Here is a 24,519-nt window from a genome sequence, read left to right on the forward strand (position 1 = left end):
GACTAAACAGGGCATGAAACAACACTGGCTGCTTTGACTCTTAGCTGCGGGATGCCTAGAACACAGGGCTCCAAGTAAACGCTCCACATTGTATTTTTTGTAAATTGCATTGTCTGGGTTGTTTCCAACCTGTCCTTACTGACACAACGTACGACGCAATCAAGGATCAGAATCGCAGCACAGTGTCACACTGTCAAGTCAAACACAAATGCTGTACACATGTGCATAGAGCACGATGTGTTGTACTGTCACGTTCAGAGCTGACCCATAGCTGGACAGCTAGCAGTGACCTAGTGGTGACACGGCCAGTAAAGAACTCTCTCACCCTCTTCACACTTCCCCACAAACAAGCAGAGCTGATTTACTACAGGTGAACTATGCAGCGAACCCTCCGGGCAAGCTCATTCACTCAATCAGACCAGTTTAAGTAATAAAGCAGAAAAATATGCCATTAAAAAAAAAAAAAAATACTTCCTAAACATCTCTTTTGGAGGACTTACCGGGTGGATCTTTGTAACTGCCAGGCAGCAGCTTCATCCTTCACGTCTACCTGAAATCTGTGGGGCCTGGGCATGCCCTAGGCCCAGGGGGTTCTCTCCATCCTCAAAAGCAATTCAGAACAGTAAATAAAAGGAACGTGAGTACGCACATTTGTGTGCATATGCGTGTACACCAGGGACGGGGTACTGCTGACACCTCCCTAAGTGTGCCTCACACCCACCTAGCTTTGCTGGTCTCTCGCCCGTCTCATACCAAGCACCATTTCTTTTACTCTTTCTTTTTTTTCCAGAACCTCTCCAAAAGGAAGTGCAGAGCATGGCATTTCTAGAAGTCGTATCAAAACTCCGCAGCCATGAGAACAAAACTGTTGCCCAGCAGGCCTCGCTAACAGAGCAGAGACTTGCTGTAGAAAGCTGAGGAAGGTCTCTTGTTTTCAATGCATCCCATCACAGATTCCACCTTTGTCCTTCGTCCTGCTGCCGCTCCTGCTATGTTTTCCACTGTATCACTTGTGCATGCGTGTAATGTTCCCACACAAATTGATGAACTGCTGTAGGTACCCGTCCAAAAAAGGTTTCTAAAAAATTCATAGGTGGTGTTAACATGAACCTGTCTCCACCCGTAACTGTTCTACTCGTATTCTTGTTGCTTGGGCCACATAGTAGAATGTGCATGTTGTAGTCCTATGATGATGTAAAAGTGGTACTACATGACGACTCCTTCCTCACAGCCCCTAACCGCGTAACAATGTACTACTAAATTAGGGACAATACAAGATGCAGCAAGTCCAGGCTAGTGTGCTGACTGTAGGATTAAGAAGTAAATCTAGCTCCATTTTTGGTGCTCTGGAGATTTGAATGCAATGTACTGCTGCTCATTCACTGGTCTTGCCTATTAATGTCAAACTCGTGGTACCTAGAGGTAACAAATAAAAATTTCAGTGCTCTCACTTTATCCTGTGGTTTTGTCCTTTTCCATATTCACCCAGAGAAGCTGTGGCCACACCAGCATGCACTGGTGAGGAGCCCTTCTCATTCCCGGCTCTGGCCCCAGCGCAATCACTGCCTTTCAGCTCCAAGAATACAAAGGAAACAATTCCAGCCACTTTCCCTGTGTATGTGCGCACAGAGGCGCAGTGTGGTTTAACAACAGGGGGTTTTCACAGGAGCACACTATACAGGCCTTATCCCATAAAGCCACGTGGGTACAAGTGCTGCTGGGCTTGCTTCGGGTTGGGTTTTTTTTTGTTGCAGTGTTTTGTTTTTCTAGATGGATTTTTAAAGGCATATCTCGCAGCAGCTTTTCAAGAGAACCCCATTAAGTGAGAAATGCAGCGTGCAAGTCTTCCTTTTCTCCTCTCCTAGGTAAAGGAGTTGGGAAATTGCCGGTTTAAGCACCTTACCTCACAGCTGCTCCTCTGTAGGATTTGTGACGACGACAGCGAGCGGACCAGCAGACAGCTGTTTGGCAAAACAGGGAGCAGTGGGGATAGCAGTTTCCAGCAAGTCTGCACATGTTATTTTTGACTGTCTGATACCATTGCCATCTTGATGATGTCTTTAGTGATTGCACAAGATTGTATGATCTGTAACATTTTGAAGAGAATTCAGCGCTCCCTGTGCTAAAGTGGCAGCCTCAGGAGTCTCAGGCTCCTTGTTAATCAGCACAAGGGAAACCTAGACGCTATGCTATCCATGTGATCCCGTGCCACATGGTTGCAAAACACTGCTTTCGACTTTTCCAAATTCACTTTCTAGCTCCATCAAACCAGTGGCTATCCCATACTGTGATGGGAAGATGCCATTCATGACAGGAAAGGAATTACTTACAGAAGCTAAGTATGAAAAGAAGCTGGACACTTTCTTCATATAGTCAATGTAAGATCTGAGACTGTACCAAAACCCCCAAACCTAGCAGATGCTACAGGAGTATTCACACAACAGATCAACTTCCACAGCCATTTAAACTAGTGCCAGGAACTAACTGGCAACACAGTAAAGTTGGAAAAATAATAATAATAATTAAAAAAAAGCCTGGTACCAACTGTACACAGCCTCTTATTTAAAAAAAAATAAAATGTAAAAAAACACCACCAACATAGAACTTAGAGCTGTAGACACAGGCCAGGATCCCATGACATGAGGCTCTCAATAACACAGAACCTCTGCACTGGTGAACGTAGCCCACACACTTACAACCACTGTTCGTAACAGACCCACGTGAGACCCAAGTTTTCTCAGGCACGGAAATAATTTTCCTTGATTTCAATAAATTCCAAAATACCAGTTATCAATGGCTTACCTGGTTCTAGAAAGAGACTCTTTATGCCTTTTGACACCGGTATAAACTGCAAATACTCACATGAGCAGGCCGTAACAAAGCTGTGATGAGTCCCATTCACCTGCTTGTCTAACTGGAGCTCAGGTTAAGCATCAAAGCTATCTTTATCGCTGAATTTTTATTAGGGATACCACTGTCACAGCAAGCGTAAAGGCTAACAGGCCTTTAATTTTCAGATGGTTTCTCTGGACAGAATATCAAGCCATTTAAACTTCTAGATGGAACTTGTGCCAAGTCTATATACCGAAGGAAAGTCTGCACAAGGGCAAAGATGGTTTTATGTCATGGCAGAAGGTAAATGAAGAGACTATCTGTCCACACAAACGCATGCTGTAGCCTGCAGGTCATTTCTATGCAGCTGGTAAATCATTTATCCTCTTAGCCTCTTTTAGTAAGACAAACAGGATCTGAGGACATCACCGTCATGTGCATTTCACTAGTCACTTGACTGAAGTCAGCTGAATTGAAATTGCTGACGATAGTTCGGATGTTTACTAGATAGATTACAACTAAGCAGTTTGAAATCTGCTGCTCAGATTATTTTTATGGCAATGATGCTAGACGTCAGGCCTTTTCACTTGCCTATTGCTGCAGCAAGCCAAGCTCGAACAGCCTACAGCTGCCACGCTACGTAGGGCAGGCGGTGCCCGGCTGGCGTGCTCCACTCCTCTGCACCTGCGGGGCTCCTGCGAGACCTAGCATCACAGCAGCACCGAAGACAAAGAGCACACGCAAGAGTTTACATTTCACAGTGTGGAAATAGAGGGAAAGGTTTCTCTTTGTATGAGGCACAAACTCCAACAAAACGGGTTTTGGATCCAAAGGACCAATGGTCAAATGAGACCACGAGACCCAGTAAGGGTCACTTGTTTCAAAGGTCCCAGAAATGGTAACTAGTCGCAACTTCAGGAAACAACATACAAGTTCACTTTACACAGAATACAGGTAGCTACTCCTCATCTCCCCTTCACTGCGTTTTTTATATACAAATGCCACACCTATTGCGTGTTAACAATATTTAGGCAATGTCCTGGACTCTGCTTCTTTTTGGTTGACTTCTCCAAGCACCCCTCACCCCGGTCTCCACATTTGCATTCTTACTTTGCCAGAAGTCATTTCCATAAGTGAAGATTTATGTACATGCCTGAGATACACAAAAGGCATTTGACTTCAGTTTGGATATAAAGATGTGCTTTCAGATCAGTCACAGTGGTGCTTTGCAGACAAAGTAGTAGGTACAGATGGAGATGAACAGTTAATACAGGGCAGATGTCAGGCTGAGGGGCAAAATTAGCTGCAAATCTGAAATTTGTTTCCACGGGGAAAACAAGGCAGGCTTATAATAAGAGGCAAGACAGTATCATTCAAATCTGCTGCTTTTTCTTTTTCCTCCTCAAGATTTGCATACTCACCAGACTGGCAATACTTTGACAGCAGTCAAAAACATAGCAAGGCCAGGTCTCTGCCACTCTTCGGAGCTCACATCTCTGCCCACAACAGCACGAGAAAGGAGCATTTGCAGTGGGGCAGCACGTAGCCTGTCACAGCCAGAAGCTGTCAAAGGAGCAATGATCGTGATCGCTTGGCCCAATTCCCTCTGACCACCTGATCACACCAGATCAATGAAAGACAAACAGCTCACTGGCCCGTTTGCTCAGAAATCCTATTTCCCAGTGAAACTTCAGGGAAATGCCTCTCGCACAGCCCCACAGGCCAGCACAGAGCTGCACGCTCTTACTCGGCCACAGGGTCCTGATCAAGCCAGGTGCTGCAAGTGCTGCTCAGACAAAGGCAAACTGCACTGTGAGAAGAAAAGTGATAACCACAATGGGTGAAATCAAACCAGGGCACCGACCTCCCAAGGGCATTTGAAAACTCCTTCCAAGAGGTTTTGCCAATTGTTTTTCAAAGTGTCCAATGCCAACTATGCTTATTATTTACTGCAAAATAATGCAGATTGCTGAAATACTGTATTTTAGAGATACTAAACTGGATTAGCTTGCTTGGAAATACTGAAAAACGGCTTCTTCCTCCTCTGTCTAAACAAGCACAAGACATCATTACACATTTTTACCTGTGCAAAACAATAAGTCAGCTCTCAGTATTTCTGTTTAAGGACATGTAACTCTAAAAGTTAAATTCCCACCTCCCCTTACAAAAGTTTAATTAAATCGTGACGAACAGTTATATCCCCCTTTGTGCTGCTCCCTGCAAAGAACACGTCAGGGTCACTAAAACAATTACGGCGAGAGCTCCAACAGCTGTACTAACCAGCAGCCACAGCAGCTTGAGGAACACCGGCGACCTGTCAGAAACAAACAGAGCACATTTGTTAGCCAGACTTCAACAACAGCTGACAGCAGACGTGGGATTTTCTCACACGTGGACGTGTTGTTGACGTATTAGCTTATTACTCATTTACAGGCAGCCACTGGCAGCATGAAAATGTGCTTTGTGGCTACCTTAGAACACAGCTTCCACATTGCATATGTGAGACTTGGGGGTTTATTTCCCGTGAGTTTTTGGGAGGGAAGAGGGTGGCTTCTTCCAGAGGAGTTTTACCTGAACTTATCTTTGTATCTTCAGTGTTGAGTGCCACATCAAGAGTACACATTCACAGCATCATATTTCACGGAATTTTATTTATAAAATTGTAATTATCTAACAAATTGCATATAAAATGATTTACTTCAAGTAAATACAGAATACTGCACAACTATTAAAACTATCGTATTGTCCATCATAAGTGTATTAAAACATTCCTAAAAAATGCATCTATTAAAAAACAAAAACCCAAGAACACAAGTAGCATGATCAAGACCACTTTCAATAGCTTAAAATGAATTACCAGGAAGTTGCAACAACTTCCCAAGTATACTCCAGTTACATCCATTGAGATCAGCATGTGATACAATACCACAGTCTAATGCTAAAGATGACAAGTAATACATATGCACCTGATCTATGCTTTTCTCCTAGACTGAAGATAACCAGTCTGAAATCAGATAACTAAAGCTCGAGTCAAACTCTACTGGGCATGCAGTTCTGTTATAGCAATGCTTTCAATCGGTAAGTGTAGTTGGCTTTTACAATCAATTTTACAACCGATAAAAAAGGAACACAAGAGAATACATTCGTATAAAAAGGAATGATACACAAAGGGTAAATATCGACACCTTATGCCCTGGGGTGAACCAAGCAGAGAGATACAGCTGGAACTGATCTGGAACGTACTTATCAGAGATGGGTCCGAGTCACAAAACCCAAACCCCAGTCTCCCCAGAGCTCAAGGTAGCAGCAGGTCTGTCCCTGCTAGGTACACAGCGCGAACATGAACATACATACAGATGGAGCTGTGTGTTAACAGATTTGCATTGCCAAACACAACAGACAGCTAGTAGTGCTGCATGGCTGAGCACCTGCCTGATGCACGCTAGCAGTCACAACCCTTATTTTTATACTGCATGTTAAGGGAGAAAGTTTATTGGTTCTGTAAGTGGCAAAAATCGGTAGGTAGTGGATCGAACAAGGTAGATTTGTTTTGTTTGCATTAGGCAGTTTTATGACCAATTACAGATATCCCAAAAGGTTTCAGAGGGAAAAATACAATAAAATAGGAGAGAGGAACTGGAACCTTCACCAGTGCCTGACACGCGCTGAGATCTCACCTGCCGCCCAGCCGCCGCCACCACGTGCCCGGACGGCACACGCGCAGCAGGAGAGAGTTACAAACTCCCGTGAGAGCTTCTCTTGCAACCAAGATTGTTAAAATCAGGATGAATTTTACCAAGGGCATCCCTAAAGAAGTCAGAACGCAGATTAACGTCCAGGACAGAAGCGATTCGTATAGCACCATGCTTTAGTCCTTTTAGTGATGCTGACCTCCCAGAACTGGTAGGGGGTGCTGGCTCTGCCCCTCCAGTTCCCAGTCTGATGCTGTTCTCTCAGTTCCAAGCAGCAGAGGGAAAAAAAAATAAAAAAAATAAAAAAGCCAAGGGAGGTTTGCTCGGGGTTGTACCTCCCCCAGGGCCTGCTGCAAGGCGGCCCGGAGGCACTAGGTGGCACTCCGGGGCCAGGTGAACCAAACCGCCCAGGTTTGGTGGGTGGACGCCGGGCTTGCCGGGATGAACGCTTTCAGGGTGAAAAGCAGTCATGTGCAAGAATCATTTAACCTGCATGCTACTATTTACATTTCAAAGACTATTTACACGCCAGAACTACGATGAACATCTCTCTCTCGGGGGAGAGAAGGCTTCCAGGACAGAGCACGCTTGAGCAACGTCTCCACAGCTTCAAACTCTAAGGGGCACTACCAAAATTATGGATTTTGAAGCAAAATGATCTCAACTGCTACAGAAACAGACACACGCACACACAGACAAATCAAACATTTGTCCATTAAGCTATATATATATAAAAAAAAAAAAAAAAAGAAGCAGCAAACAAAGGCTTGTGAGTACGGAGAGCATTTAGAAAGCAGCAGAGGAGGAACAAGGACCGGGATGCCCTCTGACAGGAAAATGGCTTTAAAACTGGGGCTGCCGCTGAAGGGATCAGACCTCCCGACAGCGACACTGCCGTCACATACAGACTGCCCAGCAAAGCGGTTTCGTGCTCCACAAAGGGCCACAAGCCCGGCAACAAATTTCTGATCAACCACCACACGTTAAGGATGGTGACACTGACCTCTGAGCTCACACCTACCCACCACCACATCAGGCAAGCTAGAAATTGCCAGAAAGCCATAGTGCCTACCGTACCTTATTGCTCTGGAAAATAAGCCCGTGTAGCCAGCGGTTGTGCTCTAGTTGTGCTCACCTGAACGTTTTGCAAGGTTTTCTGGAAGAAAGCTTGATTGGTTTTGGTAGGCTCTGACAATTACAGATGGATTTCCAAGGCCTCCCACAAGCTTTCCAAACTGGACACCTAAGCTGTAAGTAGATCGGGCATTTTCAGGACATCTTACCCAATCCGTAGACAAAAATGTAGCATTTAAATGTGCAACATAGGCAGCTAATCCTGAACATTCAGTATGCATCCATCAAGCAACTGCAAAAATGAGAAAAATAAGACCATCTCTCGGGAGTTATGGGGGGGGGTGTCAGCATCTGCAGCAATAAAGACAAGGTCTAGAAAAATACCTTATTTAGTGGTTTTTATTAAGAACAGTCACTCTGGGACTCAGCAGAAATGCTGCACATCTGTGTGTACACATGCAAGCAGTGAGAACAAGACTTGCTCACCTCAGATCATTTACCTTCCTATCAGCCTGACACTGCCAAGGGCACGCCGAGCAGACCGGACCTCAGAGGAGAGCGTGACAAGTCAGAAGGCCAATACAGTACAACTGCAGAAATTCAAGTAGAGGAATGGAAGTTGTCTTCAGAAGCTCACAGCAGCAACAGCAGTGTTCAAGATCAGTGGCAACAAGGAATGTTTCTGTAATGCAGACTTTTTTTTTTTTCTTTTCTTTTCTCGACAGCAAAGTGCTGGGTCACAACCAAGGCTCTTGGGTGGAGGAGTTACTTCCTGAACCACGCTTCCCTGATTTCTCCCCGCACCATTTCATTACAGTGCAGCAACGTAAGTGCTGATGACCTGTCTGTCCTGCTGCTATCAGGCAAAATGGTGTGTCCCTTTGGGGGAAATGAACACCAGTAACTCCTCAAGATGAGGAGCGCTAAGAAAAACATAACACTGCGTGAGGTGGAACCAACTTTATTAAGGACAGTGAATTATAATTGCTTTCAAAGGCTTTTAAAAATGCTCTGAGTCACGGCTGGCCTTTAACAGCAGATACCATAGGATACGGAGGCTGCCTGATTCAGAGCCAGTCAGTGGGAGTTAACCAGAAGAGGATGAGGTAATGCTCAAAGACAGGAGGGCAACAGGACTATCTGTGGCATCTGTGGAACAGTGTGCCCACCTTTGGACGGGGATAAAACACAGCTGACTAAAGCACAGAAAGGCAAAATGTGCAAGGGTACGTATACTCACACATTTAAGAGTCATGGGGCCAGAAAGGACCTCAACAGGTCATCAGACCAGACTCCTATCCATCCCCCACAACAGGGAAGCTTTGAAAACAACGCATTCATCTCTTCTACTTCACGTACTCGTTAGGAAACTCATCTCAAAGATGCTAAGCTCTTACAATGAGGTCCTACACACCACCCTTTGTCGCTGTTTTACCAAAGCAGGAGCCAAAAGCTCATAGCTTTTAGGACTGGTTCTGCATATACTGAGAAGGGTCATATAATAAGCTAAATTTATACAAAGTGCAATGAAACTACCTAAGCCATGGTTAGGTTCGGAAATTCACTATTATTTGTGAAGAACAATGAATCAAACTCTAAGCTGGATGGAGTCTGATCTAATTCTTCTGCTATTTGTGCTTTATTCCAAATTCTACTCTTTTTTCAACTCAGAAGAGTCTGTGTCTTGGCTGATCCTAATATACACTTCGATTCTAAAACTTTTATTCCATTGCTTCAAGAAAGCTTTTTGTTGCACTTAGAGCAACAAAGGGAGACATCCCAATAGCAAGGACTTGTTTTCTGGAGGTATGGATTTACTCTGGCAAAAGCTGTTCTGTCCAACTTCCAAGGGAATGGGATATGATCTTTCCATAATCACATGCATTTACCAATAAATAAGTTTGGGTTAGACTGTATTAAAACATATGCACAGATTTAAAGCACTGGAGTGTCACAGGTACTTACTCCACAGCTCATGCAAGAAAAAAGAATTGAAGGAAAAAAAGAAAAAGAGAAAGACCAAAGCCTCAGATAGGAACAGACCAAGGAATTATCTTAAAAGAAGTTTTGCACAAGTATTTCAAAGCACTAATATTAGTGAGATCCCTAAATACATTAGGTTACACTAAATTCCAGAGAAACAAAAGATTTAGCCATATCAGATACATATGCTTTGATTTTTTTAAGTTAATATATAATTCATTCTTTGAATAATATTATTCACTTGGACCCAACATCCACACTGCTTTCATACATTTATACAGTTATATCCCATTCTTGCCTTAAGAAACTGATGTCCTAAAGTATGGCAGCAACCAAAGGATCTACAACCTTTGTTCGTCAAATATAAAACTCCTTTCCTTTCATACAAGGGTGTAGAAAGGAAAAAAGATGTTGATAAAATTAGACAGTTCTCCCTGTGAGCTTGCCGATTCCAACATCAAAGTACAACAGGGAGATGGTTGTAAGCTTGTGTAAAAAAAAAAAAAATTCCTTAGTTTTAAAAACATTTTCATATACTGTACAATAGATGCATAGAAAGTTGCTTCCTGCTTGATGGGTTTAGACCTGTAGCTATGTTTAGCTGTGAAAACAAGAAGATTGATCCTTTACAGAGTGGTGAGGAGAGAGACCATCTTGGGAATATTTGGCAGCTATCGTAGAGCTCATGACATGAAGAATAAACAGCATATCCACAGACTACAATGATGCAACTCTGTCCCACTGAATACACCAATTTTTAAAAAGTGTCCACTTGTTACTCAGGATCAAGAATACAGTAGAGATTCACGGCTCAACAGCTTTCAAACTGGTGGTTTAAAACAAAAAAATTGTCAGTGAGCAGCAGATTTTAAAGAGCCCACTCTTCTCTCCCCCACCCCAAAGAAACACGAGTTCACTGCAACATCAGGAACTTAGGCTTGAGACTATGTGGGAGAGAAGGCTTCCCTGTCACCCATGTCCATACAGCTTGGTGTCGGAGCGACACACTGGAGGTTTCAGAGGGTTTCGGTTGTCCAGTGTCTTGTTGTGGTTACTTCAGCAGTTTTACCAGCTGGCTCTGACAGCCTCAATGTCACTAACCAAATTCTGGGCTAAGCATATCCCAAATATCTGGAAGAGACAACAGTTCATTCATTTGGAGCACTGGACAACTCTTTTCACATAGGCAAACTCCTTAGGTTATACAGTACTTTGATATGACAAGAAGCAATAAAGTTAGACATCAACAGTGTTGGCAGAAGAAAGCATCGAAAAACTCCTGTAAACCTAGTATTGTATTTATAGCGTCACTGGGTTCCAGGAAATTGAATAGGTCTAGATTTGCTTTGTAAAAGCAACTGTAAAGGCTTTCCACCGCTCTTTTAAGCACCATCAGAAACTGTAGGTCTGTAGAGGTTTAAAAATCTCTGCCCAATCTTTAAAACAGTGTTAATTTTGACCCGTGAACAGTTGAAAAGAAAAACAAATCCATCTCTACTGATAAAAATGAAATACCCTTTAACACAAAAAAGCCTCATGCATTTAACACACCTCACTAAAATCTACAGACTTCATATTTTGAAGTGAAACTTATGCTGTATTTCCATTCTCATATACAGTCCCATCCCCAGCCCCTGTATGTTTTATCTCACTGCTGTTCTTCCATGTAATTCATTGCAGCAAACGCGGTATTTACCTGCAGTAATGCTATCCCAATGAATATGCCAGCAACTATGGTAAGATTGTCCTGCAACCATTTCTCAAACTGAGGGACGCAGCCTTTAGTGTAGATAACAATCTGCTGATCAACTTCCTGTCAAGGAGAAGGAAGAAAACATGTCATTATATTCAATTATCCCATCAATAGAATAACCTGCTCTTGCAAGAAGGATTCAGATCTTTAGGATAACACATTTAAAAAAAAATGCTTACTGGTTTTTGCCTTGCGTCGTAGCCACACTGAGTATTAATAACATCTTCCTAGGAGAGAGAGACAGAGGAGAGGCCAATGAGTGAAATGTCTCCAAAACCTCCCGTCCCAGTTCTCCAGAGCTGGTTCTGTATGTAGTAAGACAATCACCCTAACTTCAGCCACCATACTACTTTTTAAAACCACCTTCCCTCTTCCATTTAGTGCCGTTAATTACTCACAACAAACAAAAGCACATAATCAAAAATTATTTTCATCTCTCAGAGCTTCACACTTGGAAAACCAGCCCTCCACCTGGATAAACTCCATATTCCAAATGCAAGCATTCAGAAGTCAAAGTAAAGGGATTAGGAAGCACCTATTTTAAGCAAAACAACTTTCCACTGAGAAGGTTTTGTCTGTACTGAAAATACACCAAGACTACTGTTAACATTTTTTAGGGTTCAGTCTGTGTGGCATGAAGAGGTGAGAAGGGACAGCTTGGTTTGCAGAAGCTGCAAGTTCTTACAGGGAATGCCCGTAGAAATATATACAGTTATACAATATATACATAGTTCCTTTCCAGAAACTATGGAGGAAAAAGCCAATATGGGGTAATGTTTTCCTACTGCTCATTCTTTCTTATGGGAGCTTGATACCATTGGGGAAGGAGATTATTCCTACTGCCTCTGCTTTAGCACTCCCCAAGCACAGGAAATAAAACAGGCTAGGACAGACTTTTCCTCGTGAACAAGTGCTACTTGGCAGAAGCTGAAGTTTACTCTGTATATACAGTTATTTTGGGGCAATAAAATGAAGCAACTACTTCCAATGTCAGCTCCAATGTCAGCAAAATATTAAGTTACCGGATCATATAATCATAATGAGCAGAAGGACCTACTCAAGGAAGTCAGAAAATCAGCCAGTCTTAGCTTTTTCCATATGGCTGCTATTTAAAATCTATGTCTCTCCTAGCTGTGTTTCTCACTTCCTCCAATTTGATTAAATTGTGGTGTTCAGTACACCTAGCTATCTTCTCCTATCAGCAACTAAGTTCCTCTGCGTGTTTTCCCATTTTACAGGAAGTACATCAACAGGTTGCCCAAGCTGGATTCCCTCAATGGATCTCTAAGATTTGGGTAATTTTTATCTTTTAATGAGGTGACTGCTTCTATTCCAGGGCTTAGAAAAGCACAGAGCCATGTGCTTCAAGCTTGTAAAAGCAGGTAAGATTCCAACAAAGGGATTCTTAGCTTTCTTTTTTTTTTGTGCTGAATGCCTACTTGTTTTATTATCAATGTCTTTTTTCTTTAACCTCAGGATTGGTTACCTGAAAGAAAGCATGAAGAAAGAAATGGAAATAAGCCAACTTTTCTAGGCCTTGCCTGTAGAAAAATTCAGAACCTTTCAACTCATCAAACTACAAAGCAAACTAAAGGAGTCTAAATTGGTTTAGCTTAAACTTTTCACTTCCTGATTTAAGCTGAACTAAATGCTAAAACAAAATAAAGTTTTGTTCTAGAAAGCATCCACATAATTTTTTATATCAGTCCAACACTGCACTGCAATTTCTAAAAGGGATGAATTTGCTTTCCCGTGGAGTAAACCTGCACATATCACTGCATTTGAACCTGTCGCAGATTAGTTTCATTTATATCCATTACATGCATGAGTTTAATATGGACAGGGTCTTTATTTTAAAGGCAACTAAGTATGCTGCTGCCATACAATGAATAAGAATGAGGCTTATCTTTAATTTTCTGGTTACTGCATCACCCCCTAAGAAAAATCACAGCGAAAGAGAGAGGGAACTTTAGCATGGACTGTGTATTTATAGGATTACCTTGTAGTGCTGTTACTGGTTTGGTTTTATAACAACGATATTTTTAAAACTGGGTTGTGATGACCTCTCAATGTGGGTGGGCAGACAGGCAAACACTGGGGGGAAATCCTAAGCATAATGTAAGGCTTGAGCCTAACATACTTTCCATTTCATTTTAATACTTTCTTAAAAGACATGACAATATTTGTGAGGAAGATTCAAACTAGTGTGAAGACACGTTCTCTGCAAAGGAAGCAGAATGCAGCTTGTGCAAATGGAGAGGAGGAGGAGAAGGGCAGCAGTAGTGACTGGATGCCAGAGCTGCAATTGCGTTGCATTAGCAAGGCAGGAGGCACCTGAGCTGCCTGTTGGCAACTTGCCTGATCCTAGTCAGTGCTACGGATCAGACATTCAAGGAACGAGAAGTCACTCCAGGTGGAGAAAAAGCCACAGCTGAACTACCAGATAATACAAGCACTCACAGGCTGCTTTTTTTAAACGCTATGAAAGTCAAATGTATGCAGTGTTAGCCACGTAACAGTCTCTGTGCACACACCCATCCCTGTTCCAAGCTTTTCACTGTCAGTGAACCGCTTCCCTGAGCTCCTGATCATGTCTGTACTAGTAACATATGGCTCCAGCATTTTCTGCTTGATGATCCAGAACTATTTAAAAAGGATGTGAAAATTTACCAGAAAAGCCGCTCCCTCAAACAACTTCTGACCTTTCAAGTCTGATCTTGGGTGACTGTAGGACAAGCAGCAATTTTAAAGGGAGAAAAAGAGTGAAAAGATTTCTATGATCATCTCAAGATTATAATGAAAACATATTCCAGTTCTTCAGAGCACAGGCAGTCATTTATTATTGCACCTAGAGCAAACCAGGCCAACCTGACTGCAGCCTCTGGACACTCCATTAAATAATGAGTAATACCTGCTTCAGTGTCTCAGAGTTTCTGTTCTTTAAGGCAGCAAATGAAATATCCTGATGATACTCAATTGAAAGCTCATATCCTTCAACTCATTACGGGCTTCTGCTTTTTATATGTGCTAAAATTAATATGTATGTTCAGCCAAGCTCGTGGTTCTCTCATTCTAATGAAAAGCAGCAAACATGAAAAGCATACAATGAAGGCTTAAGTTAGATCAGGATTTTTGCTGACTGCAGAAAATTAACAGTTAGTCTGAGCTTCAAGTACGGGACAAAAAAAAAAAAAAAAGAGTGGTGGGAAAGTTAAGATCATGCATGACTTCCAGAAAACTCTTGTACAGTGCTTTAAGATTGGAACAGCAGACCCATTCTACCCTGTTGACTGACTTACAGCAGGGTCCTTAGTGCAGCAAGAGAATGGCACACCACAGCGCTCTCGACTTGCATTGGAATCTGTGCAATTGAAGTAAATATTAAGGTTCCAGTCATCAGCTCCAAAAGCCCCACAACACTGCCACTAGAGAAAAAGAAAGGAGAGCTTCTTGACTTTCAGTATAAACAAGTTTCAGCATTAATAATTATCGTTGTCAGTTTTCCTCTAGTTTTCTATAAAGAATCTGAGATTCCTTCTTGTTTCATCAGAGCTGTATTTTTTTAAAGACCATTTCAAACCTCTAAGTTGTTCCAAAATTACCATGGGGTTAACGTTGTGTTCATACCCTGCAGTGCTGCTCTTTGGGGAGAAAAGCACGGAACAAGCTGCTAAGCCTAAAAGCACCGAGTTGCACAGTCCTACAAGCTCAGACCCCAGGGCCAGCACAGCCAAGAGTGTGACATTCTGCCCAGTCTGATGGGCCCTGGGTTCTCAGCAAAACTAGTCAGCACCAAGTGCTGCACTAGCACAGCTACTCCATTTGCCAGTTTGGAGGAGTCTTTGTCAGGCCATACATGAGACAGCATGAATCCAGTGTTTACTGCACATCACAGATTACGTAAGTAACACCTTGTTGTGGTTTAACCCAGCAGGAAGCTAAACACCGCACAGCCGTTCACGTACTGAAGGTAAGCAGAATCCTTCAAAACGTGTAAATACCCCAAACGGCAGACTTAGTCTTTTGTGAAACATGCTGAACATACAAAGAATGGACTGGAGATCAGTGGAGCACTGACAGTTTACAGCACTCAAGAATCTAGCGCAATGAACCCATCTATGCCAGCTAAATAATAATAAAAATAATTAATAAATCAAGCTAACAGCACTTTCAAGTGTTGGAACGGAAATTCTCTCTCTGTGGATGTAACACAGGTCCCTCTAATATCAGAAGCATGTTGTCTTCATCTTATCTCTACTAGCTGAAAAAGTGGCTTGCTCTCCAGACTCACGCTGTTCCCGACTTAACTGTCAGGAGTGCTAATCCCGTTAGGAGAGCAGGTTTTATCCAGTGCCAGCCTGCTGCAAAATTGGCTTGCAGCCTTTTGGTTGCATACACATGTACCAGTGCTTTCAGATTGCGTTGACCTCTGACCTTCTCCAAACCGGAAAATATTCAAACCAGTGCAAGGATCCACATCCTGTTACTCAGTCCCTTTTTCCCCGAGGAATACAGAAGCAAATGAAACATCAAATACATTTATTTGCAGAATATATAAAAATCAGAGAGAACGACGATTTCAACCAGCACTTAACAGTGTAGCTACACAAGGCCAAATTCTGAGTGAAGTTCATAAACACCTTCCAGAAAAAAGTACTGGAGTAAGAACGTACCGGCAAAACCACCTGCATGTAAAAGCCAGTGAACCTGCACAAGCGTGTGCATCTCTGGCTTCGCTCTTCCTTCCCCCCCAGGTGCAGGTGGGGCATCATTTAGAGATTTCTTCCCAGAACTTTGAGTTGCCCACTTCATTAGGCTAACTGCATTAAGTCTTCGTAAAGAGAAAGAACCTTGTAGTCTCACTCAGATCAGCCAAGCATCTCTGCCGCTCTGCAGTGTGGTGCGGCACCTCTCATGTTGCTAAAACACCACCATCATCATCCCAGAACTGAATGTATGTCACCTGCCATGACACCTAAAACACCTTTTTAGAATATGCAGAATATGCTCCAACAACCTGAACACAAGACTCTGATGGTAGCTACTCAGTCTGACACACTGACTCTGAAAAGCTTCATGAATAAGTCAGCCCAACTCTCCGACTTACTGGTTTTGAATTATACACCAACAAATAAGCCACTTCTCACAGGTGCTGTGGGTATGTACAAGTTCTGTAAAGATAACAATGATTATATGCTAGAATATTTCTGTTGTTTCTTGAAGAGACCAAACAGATGGGAAGAAAAAAAAAGAGAGAGAATGTATTTATTTAAAGCAAGCAAAAAAAAATAAACATAGTCCAACTTACATATTCCTGCGTAAAGTCTATGAGGTTTTGCAAATCAATGTCATCTCGGTATGCTCTGATGTTGTTGTTTATAAAGAAATAAAGCTGGTCCTTGATCCAGTCTTTGAAAACAAATGCTAGAACACCAGCAGTGAGCTCCAAGAAGAAAATAATTCCAAGAAACACAGAAAACTATGAAGAAAAAGAAAGAGGTTTAAATTATTTTGCCTTCTGGCCAAAAATTTATTTTTCAAGGCTCTCAATTATATCTGGTGGTAGGGCTTTGTTTCAGTGCAAGCTCAAGCTATTCCTGCACACAATACACTTTAAATTTAAAATACACCATTTTTAATTAGAGCTGTAGTACAGGACTCTTAATTCTATTCTAGCAAATAATAAAAATGCCAGTGAATTCAAACTTTGGCACCCAGAGCAGGACATTTCACTGGAATTTCCAAAGAGGCCCAAAGGAGTTCACTGTAAATTTCAACAGAGGTGGCCACCTGCCAGGGCTCTCTGAAAACTCATCTTAAATTTCTGTGTAGGCACTCCCATTTTCAAAGGCAAAGAACAAACAATAAAGCCAATGAAACGCTTTCTGAGTGACTTTTTCCTTATACTTCCTCGCTGGTAAAGCTTTGCCTAAGCGGTAAAGCAAAAAAAAATTGGTAACAGCAGAAATTAATTAATGATTAAGTCAGAGAGGAATGTCTATGGAATGACTCACATCCACATTAAAACCAAATGAGGCTGTGATGATTAATGCAAATGCAATGGATGCCAAAGGCATTACTAATGATCTGCCACTTTCTCTAAGCATCTCCACTGAGCCTACAGTGTTTTAAACACACAGGGGTCCTCATATACTGGAAGTCCATCTCTTTTGCAACTGCCTCTTTAAGTTTCTTTTTAATATGCTCTCTGTGTTTGTTCAGATGCATTTTTAATTTCTCCATCAGCTGCCGTATAGGAAGCTATTTCTGGTACAGCAGATGGGTTCATTTTAGGCAAGCTGAGAGAAGCATGGCAGAAGAAAAAAAACGTTACAATAGCTTTTCTTTCCTTTTTTCTTCTTTTTTAAGCGAGAGCAAGCTAGAACTATCCCAAGCTGCTTTAAAAATGCCTCAAGAACCGTAACTGTCAACTGCCTCCTCCTGCAATACAATGTGTTTGTGGGAGCCAAATCAGGCACTTGCAGGCAGTTGTTTCACTGGAACCCTTTTTGTGTATATTAGCAGTTAATGGTTATGAAAACAAATACTGTCCAGGCTGTGCCCAGCTCTGGAAGCTGGGATAGTGGAGGAAAGAATCATGAGTTTATAATAAATCTTCAATTGACATTCAGCAGTGAGGCCTTTCTGCATGAGCTAAGCAGCGCAGAGCTGAGGCTATCAGCAAGCAGCCCCCTCCGAACAGTCCTATCTCCTCTGTACCACGAGGGCACAGCACAGCGGCTATCACATGGGTCACCTTCAGTGGGGTATTTACATTCCTCCTGTTTCACAGAGGGTTGGTTACGGACTCAAAGTCCAACGTGCAGATTCCTAGCAGAAATTCCTCTTGTAGGAACAGGAAGGCAAAATGTTAGGCTATATCCATACGAAAAGCTGTAGTTCCGTGTTATGATTCTTACCATCGGTATTTCTAAACACTTAAAAAAACCAACAGTAAGCAGCGAAGATGAAGAGCTGTGAAGTATTAACAGTTAAGCAAGAGATTCAGAGAGCAGTACTCTCACCAGTAGCACATCCCGCCCCCCAAAAGGCATTTTAAGACCTTTACACTAAAGCTAAGCAGGAATACAGAACGTGACTTACGCCATGTAACTAGTGAATGCCGCAGTTGCAAAGGCTACTTACAAATTTGAGAAGAAAGGTATTTTCTCGCAAAGCTCCAATGCATCCTGCAAATCCCAAAATGAACATAACTCCTCCTACCACGAGGAAGAGCCAAACTGGATCAAAGCCTCCCAGGTCGGTGATGGAGGAGATGTTGGACAGCACTCCCTGGGAAAGAAACAATGCCAAGGTATAACAGATGTGTTCAAACTTTCTGTTGTACAAATTCAGCTTGCATTTTTCCTTTTTAAAAAGGTAGAGGCGTGCAGCAAATAAATGTTCTTCAGTACAGCAAGAAAACACAGTAAGATCTTTGCATTCAATAAAGAGATGAAAAGGGTGAGTAAGTACAGTATTGCTGAATCAACATGTGGAATGAAAAACAAAACGTGCTTCTAGAGTCTTCTGCAAAAAACCCACAGGGCATTTTGCTGCATCTGTAGCCATAAGAATTAGTCTGCCAGAAAGTAAGAATAGACATTTGAATAAAATTTAACTCAATTTTATTACCCATGGGGAGGTATCATATACGTTGTTTATGTAAGCACACAGTTATAAATGTTCTGATAGAAAAAGCAGTCAACAGCAAGAACATCTTGAATTTAGCATTTAGGCTCACGACATACAACTGACAGAAATTAGAAGTGAGCTCCTAGGTTAACTGCAGCATTTTGCAGCAACAAATTTTGACAAGCTAGACTAAAACTTCAGTCATCTACACGTCAAAAAGTCGTTATATAAGTTAAGTATGGCTACTGACTAATCAGTTAGCAGGAAGAAAAACTGAAATTAGTGTTAAGTCTCTTAGAAGGACAGAAGGCAGTTCAAGGACTTGTCTTAGGAGGTGGTTTGCACTAGCTTAGGTTATACCTATCATATGGTAGATTACATATGCTGTATTTTAGATATGACAGTCAGCACGGCCTGCTTGTAATGCCATTGCCTCCTCAGAAATGGAGCTTGGGTTGTGACGCCAGCAGTCCCAAGGAACTATTTTATTTTTCTGAACACATTTTAACCAGAGCTTGGCTGATGTTGAACAGATGGGTCACATCAAGGAGCAAACACAAAGTTTTCCTTATTCCAGTGAGCTTGCACAGGAACAGTTACAATTTCTCAAAGCCTTTTGGCAGAAAAAAAGCTGAAGTATCACTATTTCTTCATTCAACTCCCTGGTGCCATAGGTCGATGCAAAGCACGCTGCTGTAGTGGACATTTCTCCATGTATTCTCTTAAAGAAGCCTGAGCCCACGCTGAGTGCTTTGGACTACTTTTCTCTCTGTTAACTCCTGAATGAGCTGTGGTTTGAAAAGCAACAACACAAACCTTCTCCTCTACAGCTCTGTATCTGCAGATTTATTCTCAAGTACTTCATCCTTTTTCCTTTTCCTGTTCGTACTCCCTTTGCTTCTTTGAAAGGCTCCCAAAACAGCTATAGTTCTGAAGGATGTTATCATAGCATCATTTCCAAAAGTCATTAGTAACATTGTTAACAGCTAACAACCGTGGCTTTGGATCTGTGATATTTTTTTATACTCAATTTGGACCACCCATAGCATGTAAATAGTGATATATCCAGTATCTCTAATACAGCACTCCACAGTCTGCAACCACTTCCATAATTTCCCACACAAAACTGACAGTGAGTAAATAGCAAACGAAGGCTGTCTTTTTTCATTTTATTTCTGAAGACCACGATAGACTGGAAAAAATAGGCACCTGCATTTCTCCCATGCACACAGCAAGGTGCCTTGGAAAAGGCCGGCATGCTAGAAGAAAAAAATAGAGCACAGCCCAACCCTGCATTACAAACAACAAACCACAACATCAGCGACGTTCTCTCCCTCCTCCTACAGGTAGCTACTGCCTGACAGAGGGACACAAAAAGAATCACATTCACACTTTACTCCAACCTTATATATAGTATTAGTCTTATTTTCATTCATTACATAGACAAAAATAGACATAAGGCATAACGTAACACAATGCTGCTCAGAGGCAGTATGCAAGCAGACCAGTTGGCATGGCCCCTCTTCTAAGCAGCTAGTGATGAGGTGGTACAAGCCAGGCTGAACTCCACTTTTATCAGTCATTAACACTAAATCAACTTGTGCAGAAGTTTTCCACTACTGTTGCTTCATTACATATGCCACAGAAAAGAAATCAAAGGCATAACTTTCTGGTTAAGAATAACAAACATTACGCAGTATAATCTAACACACAAACCTCCAAAAAAGGCACAACCTTGGACATATGCAAGTCAGGAGACACAAGCTCTGCCCCAGGGAAAAGGTCTGCTGTAATGATTTCTAACCAAGTTTCAAAGTCCTCTCTGTGTTTTCTCTCTTCTCATAAGATGAGAAGAAATTATGCCTTAAGCAAAAACTACTACTCGTTTCTTTCAACATTAGCTCATTTTGTGAATTAGTGCACTATAATGTAGCAGAATGTGAAAACAGCCACTGGAGAAAGGACGTTGCCTTTGTATTGCAATTATTTTACTTCAAAAAATCCAGGACGAGCAGTCATTTAAGCCTCCCTTCGTAAGACACTTTGTCTTTCTTTAAAACCAGCAAATTAGTATGTCCAATCAAGTTCTTTCCATATGAAAGTAGAATTCAAATGAAAGATGAAATCCAAGTGAAATTCAGCTCACACTTGTAGACACTGCTCTTAGAGAAGCTAGTCTTGATATAAAGAAGCGTTAGTAAAAAGAAATAGACCACTTTGTATTGTCACACTCGATGATGACAAAATCTAGCAAACCAGTTGTATTTATATTCCCTTTCTGATCATGCCTTTTCCCACCTTACTTGATTTTCTATCACTGCCAGGCTCTTGCCACCCTGGCATGCCACAAGTGGCCAGTCCCCTGGCAAAAGTCTCTCATCACATCTGTGGTCTCCTCCTGGCTCTGACTCCTCAGGATGCTCTCATCTGACAAGCACTGAAGGAGAACAATGTGAGCTTTATCTGCTGTTGTTTGCTGTCCTTGGAGAGCACCTTTATGTGCATCTTTTGCTAGTCTGCATATGGCAATCATAAGCCTAGCCTGGATAAACCCCATGTAATACATCCTGACAGCACAAAGCATATACCGCGTAATTCTCGTTTGTACCGTGTGCTCTCTGCATACGAATTCTAAGTTATCAGTATTCTGGAGAGACACCTCAGGATATACAGTCTTCAGAGAGGCTTTGGCAATAAAACAATAGCTAGCAGCAGGAATGACAAACACAGATAATGCTCTGTGGTTACAGCCAGACATGCACAGAGGTAGTCTGATAGAAGATTGCTGCTTACTGCTGAAATACGGTTCAGTAATCTTCCAGATTTGCTTTTTCTTTCTGGACACTTACATGTAAGCTCTCCAAAGAGAAACAGCAGTGCAATACTTTAAAGAAAAGCGTATTTTGCTCCAAGCAGCAGGGCAACAACTGAGGAACATAATTTCATTTTATACTGCTAAACAGAACTGAACGTACACTCCTACAGGCGCATGCTTTTCCTATCCACTGCAGGTTCCTGTAATGCCTTTTTACCACAGTATTCAGGCTTTTGTTGTTGTTATAGCTGACTTCTGGGCAAAGTTTGGCAGAGATGCACAGCGATCTGGTAGTGGCCAATTCTGTCTTTATCCCATCTTTAGCCTACCGGTCATTCTTGTAACAGATGATGATTGTTTGCCACCTCATCTCTTGCAGGGATGCAATTCCTTAACAGACCACCTGTAAATCCTTTAAAAGTTGGGCTTTCTACAAATACAAAGGATTTTTCTCAGCAACGCTACTGCAGTAGTCCAATCTTTACTCCTAAACAGTTGCAATTACTCCTGATATTTCAGCATCCAAATGAAGGAAATCTTTTTTCTTAAACCTATATCCATAATTCAGATGTATGGTCATGTTTCTGGGCACTTTCTTGGTGGTTTAGACATAAGCATGATCTTTACACGGCAGTGAACACCATGCAAAGCTACTTTCTGTTACTTTCCTTCTCGCAGTGGCATCAATCCAGGGCTCTGCTGTAGCCCCACAAGGGGAACCGGCAGGACATGTTCCCTGGCTGATCTCCAGCTCGTCTGCTTGCTCTGTTCGCCCACCCTCAATTGCCTGCTGTACACTCGAGCACCTGGGTTTTTATTTAACTTTTTCATCCACCACAAGTCAAAAATTTGTTTGGGGTTGTGAAGTGACAAAATCATCATCCATAACTGAGCTAAAATCGGTGATGGTGAAGTTACGAATAAAGCTCCTTTACTTGTGAAGTGGATTTGATTTCAGTCACTAGGATAGCCTGAGACAGGAGTGCGACAGAAAAGACCAATCTCATATTCCTACCACACACCAACTCAGGAGAAAAGCCAAGTGAAACAGCAGGACCTGCTCCTGTCCCCAGCGAAGGAGTGGTGGGACCAGCAGTGGTGGTGCCTTCTGCCACACCAACGAACACCAGCTGACCAGGACAGGCCTCTCGGAAGATCTTGCAAACTTGCAGTCACCTTCCTAAGGTATGGGAGCACAGGCAGAAAACCATTTCAAGAGAGACGCCTGAATCCAGTGACAGATTCTCTGTTGTCATGCTGTCTTCCCATGTCCAGAGCCTTCCATCCTACAAGCTGGATCTCACATAGAGTGCACAAGTAACGGATCTACATTAGCATTTCAGGTGAGCTCCTTTAAAGGGACTCCCCGCAAGCTATGCTTCAGTTCACATCAGGTAACAGTCTCAGAGCACACAAACTAGGTTACTTACAAACGAAGACGTGCCCCTGGAATATATAATTCATGTTCTCCGACAACGGCAGGCATTCAGCCCATGGGATCGCGGTAGAACTAGACTGAAGAAAACAGCCGCACACTGCAGGGCAAGAGAGAACAGCTTCAAGCAGAAGCACTACAGACAGCAGCAGCTTTGGAAAGCTGACCCAGTAATGAAAATTCAAGATATCTGGAATCAGAGACAACTTAGGAGAATAATTGTTCTAGGGAACAAAGAGGTGATAACACTGTGAAAGTACACTTTGGCCCACCAGGGTGAATGTGAAAGAACAGGACTCAACAGTCCTCATGAAAAACAACAACCCAGCAGGCTATTAAAAAGAAGAAACCAACACAAGGAGCATGGGAGAAATCAGAGGAAACAAGAAAAAAAAATAAGACAGAAAAAAGTCATTAAACTTCTCTGCTGCAGAATTCCACTTCTGGGCTAAAAAAGAAAAAAAAAAAAAAAAAAGAAAAAGCAAACGGTCAGAAAAAAAGATTCAGCAATACAAGACCTTCAGAAACATTTCTTCTCTGCAGACCAAGGATTAACCTTCCCACAAGCTTGTCTGTAGGACTTAGAAACACTGGCAAACAGGAACATATGAGAGTGATGGGAAATAAAAGTATTTCCAAATGTATTATTTTAAAATGGAAAAATGTCTACTTTCCTAGTCATAAAATTCATGCCATTTCTCCATGCTGCGCATCTGAATGAGCGTGAGGAACAGAACAATAGCCACTGAAACATGCCAAATTAATTCCACTCCAGAATTTTGTTTTTGCGAGAGAGAAACGAGGTGGGGGATGTTTACAAAACTTATTTCCTTGATTTTTGTTAGTTTTGCATTTCCACAGCAAACAGTAATAGCAGCAGAACTTTATTTTCCAAGCTTCTAATGAAGGAGAATTAACTGTCTTGGCTTGGCAAGGCAGAGTTCAATAGGCAAATGACTGGCATAAACACATTTGAGATACAGATTTTTGCCTTTTTCAGGATTAATGGTTACAAGATCTTGGAACGCTAATAAACAATTTAAAGGCCTCTTTAGATAATGCATCTTTAGGTACTGAAATTTAAATTAAAGGCAACAGAGAGTATTAATATACCCTTCTGTCCTTCCCAGTCATGTAAAAACCACAGATGCAGTCCTGGGTTAGAAGCAAGAAATATGCTTTGAGTACCCTTCAGCTTGCGAGGACCCACAGGACATGAACAGCGTTTTGCTGTCAGCAACTGTTTTTTTTAGAAGAGCTAAATAATGGACATGCATGAGCAACAGCTATGGAGCGACTG

The 24,519-nt window shown here is 42.0% G+C and overlaps 2 protein-coding genes across 12 annotated transcripts in view; one reads left to right on the forward strand and one right to left on the reverse strand.

The window, feature by feature from the left end:
* Positions 1–2,452, forward strand: part of RAP1GDS1 (Rap1 GTPase-GDP dissociation stimulator 1) — a 97,378-nt gene extending 94,926 nt beyond the window's left edge. For 9 of the 10 annotated variants that reach the window (XM_048054724.2, XM_048054723.2, XM_048054726.2 and 6 more), the window contains one exon: positions 791–1,455. In XM_048054724.2, the coding sequence (XP_047910681.1) occupies positions 791–918 (128 nt within the window). In that variant the 3' untranslated portion in view covers positions 919–1,455. Of the gene's footprint in view, positions 1–790; positions 1,456–1,865 lie in introns of those variants that run through there. The other variant, XM_048054725.2, reaches the window with a different exon arrangement.
* A 3,011-nt stretch (positions 2,453–5,463) lies between these two features.
* Positions 5,464–24,519, reverse strand: part of TSPAN5 (tetraspanin 5) — an 83,854-nt gene continuing 64,798 nt past the window's right edge. For both annotated transcript variants that reach the window (XM_066996397.1, XM_013201078.3), the window contains 6 exons: positions 18,481–18,627; positions 16,643–16,813; positions 14,634–14,759; positions 11,514–11,561; positions 11,278–11,394; positions 5,464–10,712 (listed from right to left, as the gene is read on the reverse strand). In XM_066996397.1, the coding sequence (XP_066852498.1) occupies positions 10,647–10,712; positions 11,278–11,394; positions 11,514–11,561; positions 14,634–14,759; positions 16,643–16,813; positions 18,481–18,627 (675 nt within the window). In that variant the 3' untranslated portion in view covers positions 5,464–10,646. The remainder of the gene's footprint in view (positions 10,713–11,277; positions 11,395–11,513; positions 11,562–14,633; positions 14,760–16,642; positions 16,814–18,480; positions 18,628–24,519) is intronic.

The sequence above is a fragment of the Anser cygnoides genome, chromosome 4 (genome assembly GCF_040182565.1).
Source record: "Anser cygnoides isolate HZ-2024a breed goose chromosome 4, Taihu_goose_T2T_genome, whole genome shotgun sequence".
Taxonomy (NCBI): Eukaryota; Metazoa; Chordata; class Aves; order Anseriformes; family Anatidae; genus Anser; species Anser cygnoides.